At 38.3% G+C, this 6,644-nt stretch overlaps 1 protein-coding gene across 1 annotated transcript; it reads left to right on the top strand.

Moving 5' to 3' along the window:
• The first annotated feature begins 376 nt into the window (after positions 1–376).
• Positions 377–1,318, top strand: LOC126079894 (olfactory receptor 5D18-like). The gene has a single exon (XM_049891252.1). The coding sequence runs from the start codon at positions 377–379 to the stop codon at positions 1,316–1,318; it is 942 nt and encodes a 313-aa protein (XP_049747209.1).
• Positions 1,319–6,644: the final 5,326 nt, after the last annotated feature.

The following is a 6,644-nucleotide window of genomic DNA, read 5'->3' as shown; positions in this document are numbered from 1 at the left end:
GAAACGCTATGGAGCAGTTCAATCTGTCCTATAGAGTCGCTATATGTCAAAATTGTCTTGGTGGTAATGAATTTTCATACAATCTTTAAATCTCATTTTATATATTCATAAGTACTAAAAACTAGACTCAAGATCTTAAAAAAAATTCAGCTCAATAGTTTTTCTTAAGAAAATTTTAAAAAAGTAGTTATGTTTTAAAATTTTAGAAGTTTCACATTTATTAATTAATAAACACATAGATTCTGAAAAAGGCATCATTTCCAGTCATAGCAGAGGATAGTTGACTAAGCTTCCTGTGTCATTACTATGCTTATTTATTTATTTATTTATTTTTTAATTTCTAGGACTGACTTTCAAATTTCAATAAACTGAAGCCATGTTACTGTCTGAGAGAAATAGAAGCAGGGCCACGTTCACCCTTTTGGGCTTCTCAGATTGCCCAGAACTGCAGGTTCCCCTCTTCCTGGTATTTCTGGCCATCTATAGTCTCACTGTTTTAGGGAATCTTGGGATGATTGTAATCATCAAAATTAACCCCAAACTTCACATCCCCATGTACTTTTTCCTCAGCCACCTCTCATTTGTGGATTTCTGCTCTTCCTCCATCATTGCTCCCAAAATGCTGGGGAACCTAGTTGCAGAAGACAGAAGCATTTCATTTTTAGGATGTGTAGTTCAATTCTTTCTCTTTTGTACCTTTGTGGTCACTGAATCCTTTCTATTAGCTGTAATGGCCTATGACCGTTTTGTGGCCATTTGCAACCCCCTGCTCTACACAGTTGCCATGTCCCAAAGACTCTGTGCTATGCTGGTGGCGGGATCATATACATGGGGAGTAGGGTGTTCCTTGATACTCACATGCTCTACTTTCCAGTTATCTTTTCATGGTTCCAACACAATCAATCACTTCTTCTGTGAGTTCTCCTCACTTTTCTCCCTTTCTTGCTCTGATACTTCTCTCAGCCAGTTGTTGGTTTTAATATTTGCTACGTTTACTGGGGTGAGTACATCACTCATCATTATCACCTCTTATGTGTTTATTTTTGTCACCATCATGAAAATGAGTTCAGCCAGTGGACGTCATAAGGCATTCTCTACCTGTGCATCTCATCTGACTGCCATCACCATCTTCCATGGCACCATTCTCTTCCTCTACTGTGTGCCCAACTTCAAAAACTCCAGGCACACCGTCAAAGTAGCCTCTGTGTTTTACACAGTGGTGATCCCTATGTTGAATCCCTTGATCTACAGTCTGAGGAATAAGGATGTCAAGAATACAGTCAGGAAGATAATGGACACTAGAGTCTTTTCTCATTGAGTATATTACTTTAGTAGAATTTGTCCCTAACTTTTAAATAAAGTGTGTCCAAAAGGCCATTTTAAAAGATACATTTGAAATTAATAATTTTGCACAATTGCAAGGATATGGATGTTGTTTCAAAAAGACTAAATTTGGCTTCGTCTCTTCATTGCAGGAAAAGTTAAGCATCTTTCTCATCTTTAGTTTTAAACTTATGCAAATTGTGAGAATATGAACTGGTTCATAATCTAATAGTGAAGACCGAAAGATAATATAGATATGTGGGGCACCTTGCATAATCTGAATAAACATTAATTCCATCCCTCTTTCTTATTAAATACTTGGAATATAGTAGTTTCTCAGTAAATACGTATTTTTTGATGACATATCTACAAATGGCAGTAAAGGTAAGACATAGCCTTTGCCTTCAAGGAATACATAATTTGGTGGTAACGCTGGGGCAATAAAGAACGGGGCTGTTGTAAAAGGTAGGCTAGAAGAAATATCTTAAAATATTTGAGGCAAGAAGTAGTTCAAATCCATTTGGGGACATTAGAAATAATCTTCATAAAAGAGGTATTATTTGAAGTTGGCCTGGAGAATGGGCAGGGTTTTAGGAGAAACATTTCTGTGAAGAAGGCGTTTTATTCAGGAGAGACTGGAATAAATCAACTGCAGAAAATAAGAATGTAATATTGAGTCAATCAATTATTATTGAGTGAATACTATGTATTGTATGTGTGTGCTTGCACCGTGTGTGCGTGTGTAGTATGTTTTATTCAGGTTATTTTGGCATGACTGCAAAGTTGAATAAATATTGTCTATATCCTGAACGTGTTTACAAAAGAGCTCCAGTGTGACAGAATGATAAGTTTGATAGGCTGCACCACAGGCTTAGAAATGGATCTCAGAAAAACATTATATGCAAAAAGTAGTGACATCAAATGCCTGCCCTATTTGTTTGTCATACAACTAGTTTGCCCACCCAGCCATTGCAAATGTTATGTATAATTTATTTATTTTTGGAAAATGGGCATAGTTACTGAATCCTTCTGAACAGAACTCTCAATTTGACCAATCCTCCCACACAGCCTAGGTTTGTGAATTATTTTGGCTAATAGAGGTGGCAAAAATGACATTGAAGCAAATTCCAAACCTTTGAGAGATTTCAGGATTTTACACCCACTACTGAAACCTGGAAAGCTGCCATATGAACAAACACAGATTAGAATATCGAGTAATGAGAGAAAAATAACCCAGTTGCCCACTCCTTCCATTATACACCCTGACATTTAGGTCACCACCAGATTCAAGAATGAGAAACTCTTATGTCAGCTGATTTTCCAGTTGATCTCACAGACCTAAGTAAGCTGAGCCCAGATCAGCCAAGCATACACCAGATCAGCAGAACTGCCCACCTGACCCGTATAATAGTGAGCAGTAATAATGATTCTTGTTTTAATAAACACATTTTTGCATGTTTTCTTTGTATAGTCGGTAGAGTCACTCACTTTCTCAGGTTCTGGCAAGGTTACCAAAAACATATTCCCAAGGCTTATTATATGACAATTTAGGCTATTAGTTATTCTTCCACTTAGAGACTCCTTGTTTAAAACAATGAAACTAAACAGTTCAGAAATATTAAAATATTATAATTTCATTGACAATTGCTGTTATAATATTTTATAAAATGGAATTATCTTGTGTGCTTTAAATTCATTTACATCAACAGCTTGGAGATTCACATTGAGATCATTCAATTCATGGATTGTGATCATGACATGAATCTCATTCAATATTTTCAATTTAAATCAACCTTAAAGCACACTTCCCATCTCTTAAGATAAATACGTAAACAAGACAACTTTCTTGTGTTTTGTGTACAAGATATAAGGAATCACTGCTGGTTATGTTTTTTTTTTTTCCTCATTCTTTTAGAATTTTCCTATCATTAGACTCTCTTTCTCAGGAGACATGCATTCAGTAACAATAGTTTGTGGTTGAACTTTGAAAAAATAATCTAGTAAACAAATACTGTCATTACTACTATATATCAGAATCCAACACTTCATCATATGGGTTAAAACATGTGCCTAATACCAATCATTCCATGGAAAGAAATATGTACAAAGACAAAGCTATTTTCTTCCTAGAATGCATTATGCAGTTCTTTTTGTTTTGTAATTATGCAAACACTGAGGTTATCCTGCTGGCTGTGATGGCCTACAACTGATTTGAGACCACCTGCAACACACTGCTGTACATGCTAATCATGCCCCAGAAACTGTGAAGAGCTGGTGCCTGGCTGATACCTTTGAGGAGCCACGAGTTCTCTGATTTGCATGTGTTTAGCTCTTGAGATCCTGTCCTAGCTCTCAAACATGAGTAAACACTACTTCTGCAATCAAACCCTTTTCTTGTCACTTGTTTGATCTGCTGTCTCTATGAATGAACTGCCGTTGGACATTTTCAATTCTGACTCATAGCCACCCTATAGGACAGAGTAGAACTGCCCCATAGAGTTTCCATGGAGGATCTGATGGATTCGAACGACCAATCTTTCGGTTAGCAGCAGTAGCTCTTAACCACTATGCTACCAGGGTTTCCATTGTACATTGTGGCCACTGTCAATGAGATCATCACTATCATTGCCATCCTTATCTCCCACTTGTTATTCTCGTCACCGTCTAGAGAATGTGCTCTGTAAAGGGAAGACATAAAGCCTTTTCCACCTGTGCCCCCAACTTCACAGACATAGTTGTCTTCAATGGAACAATACTTTCCATTCATTTCAGGCCCAGCCCTGGCAGCAGTCTGGACACTGACAAGGAGGCCACGGTGTGCCATACTGTAGTGATAACCACATTGAACCCCCGACTATAGCCTGAGAAACAAGTGTGTGAGAAAAGCTGTCAAGAAAATGGTGGAATTCAATTTACTTTCTGAGGAAACATTTTCTTCACTGGACTTAGGGTTTCAAAAGGGACCTTTAAGGAGGGGTTTGAATTTGGATGGAAATGGATGAAATAGACAAGGGAGGAAGAATCCGGGGTACTATGCATACTTCTTTGTTTTCTATTGAGCTTTAAGGTTTATCATAAAATTTCCAGTATCATACAGAACATAATTCAAATGCATCTGCTGTTTCTTCCCTTTCTCTAAATGCTGTTTTGATTCAGCTTGTGGGATTGTATTAATCCTTTTTTTTTGTTTGCTTTTGTTTTGTGATTTTCTAACAAAATGCACATAAAAACACTTAACTTTTCAACACCGTTAATACTTCTAATAATTTTCAATGAATTTATGTCTTTTTTCATCTAGGGAATGATATACGTTTGTCTCATACAATCATACACTTTTTTTTTTTTAATTTGGAGAAAGTTCAAATGAATGAAAATATCTCTAACATTTCCCATAATGCACCATGGTAAAGGGAGCCCAAATTCCTTGCCTCAGTCATTCTATAATCCAGGGGCTATGTGATTCACTCTGAGAGGCATATTTGTAGATTTGCCAGCCTGTTCACGGAAGGAGGATCTATACTTAGACATCTGGGCAACATTCCAGAATTTTATCTATTATTATTATTTTACTGATTTTTTTTGCTGAAAATTTACACAGCAAGTTAGGATTCTGTTTTAAATTTTCTGACTGTTTTGTCCTGCTCAGTAATTTGTTCAGTGACATTAGGTACATTCATCGCAATGTGTTGACATTCTCCTTAATTGTGTTCTGATTGTTCCACTTCTAGTACTCTAGTTACCCTTCCCCCTTACCTTCTCATTTTTGCTTTTGAATAATTGTTGACCTTTTGGTCTCATACTGATGATTTTTTAGTAGATCACTGATCATATGGGTAATATCCTTTATTTGTGTGACACTGCTATTTGGCTAAAAGTTGATCTCAGAGGATAGATTCAGTTCTAGTTTTAAAGAGTGTCTCAGGATGATAGTCTCAGAGAATCCTTTGTTTTCTGTTGTTCCAGGTTGTCTGGTTTTGCAGTTTGTGTGTGTGTGTCTTAGTAGAAATTTGAGTTTGGCTCCATGTTTTTTCTCTCTTTCTGTCTGTTAGCATCTATTGTGACCCCATTCAGAATGGTTAATGGTGGTAGCCTGGCACCATCTAGTTCATCTGGTCTCAGTGTCGATGAGGTTGTAGTTCATGTAGATTTGGTTCTTCTCTGCTCTTTTGGTTACTTTATGACTCTTTTTCTCCTGGTCAGTAGAGACCGTAGTTTGTGTTTTCGATGGCTAATCGCAAGGTTTTAAGAACACAGACATTTTCACTTCTGTAGGATTTAGATCTTTATTATTGTGAACTATGTTATGTCAATTGACCGAATTTTCCCATGAGGTTATGGTCCTAAAACTTCAAATCCAGAACACCAATGTTGGCAGGTGTCTGGTTATGTATGAGGAATGTCCGTATTTGTGTCTTTAATGAATATATGTGCCTACACCCAAATATTTGTGTTTGCACACATCTATAGATACTTCTATCTGTTCTCACCTACATACAAACCTATGTCTACACATATACTGATTTGCATATCTCCATCCCTATGTGCTCAGTCTTTTTTGCTTTGGTTGTGCTGTGCTCACTACCTCCACACTCACTGCCATTTTTCTGTGTACCCCAAAAAACTAGTCTCTATAAACCATAATTTCTCCACCACTTCCCTCCTTGGAAACCAACACTGGACACTGGTCTCTTTATATTTATCTATTCTTGTCATCTTAAAAAAGAAGAGTCAATCATGGGGAGCCCTCAGGCACCATTCCAGGTAGTGGTGGCAGTGGGCTGGTACTAGCATTTGGTTACAGTTTCCTCAGGAGAAGCAGCCAGCCACACAGCCTACTCACACCTCTGGAACAGGAAAAGAACAGTGCCCTCAGCAAAAGGTAAGCACTTGCACATATTTTACTGAGCGCCTCCCCACCCCTCCCTGTTCCCAAGATGGCTTCAGCAGCCGGCTTTCCTGGGCCTGAGATAGGCCTGGTTGAGTGCCTAGAACCATCCTCCTGGCCTTGGAGAAGGAATAAATTTGCAACTGTGGGAAAAAATAATTTGCCAGATCCACTAACTGGGAGAGTTCAGGACAGAAACTGCTCCTGTCCAGGCATAAATGGTCCATGGACTTTGAGTGCCTTTCCCCTCTACATGGGCCTGTGTGGGCTTATTTCAGGAGAACAGGACCTCATCAGCAGACTCCAACCATTTCAGCTGTGTGGCAGAGAGGTAGGTGTTTCCTGTTTGACATTGCCTTGTCTATTAAACAGGGTCCTCACCTACGCACACCAGAGGCCTAAGGACTGGTAGCTCCACTCAGGTCACCCAGCCACC

Source organism: Elephas maximus, chromosome 7 (assembly GCF_024166365.1).
Source record: "Elephas maximus indicus isolate mEleMax1 chromosome 7, mEleMax1 primary haplotype, whole genome shotgun sequence".
Classification (NCBI taxonomy): Eukaryota; Metazoa; Chordata; class Mammalia; order Proboscidea; family Elephantidae; genus Elephas; species Elephas maximus.
This window is presented reverse-complemented; position numbering and strand designations above follow the sequence as displayed.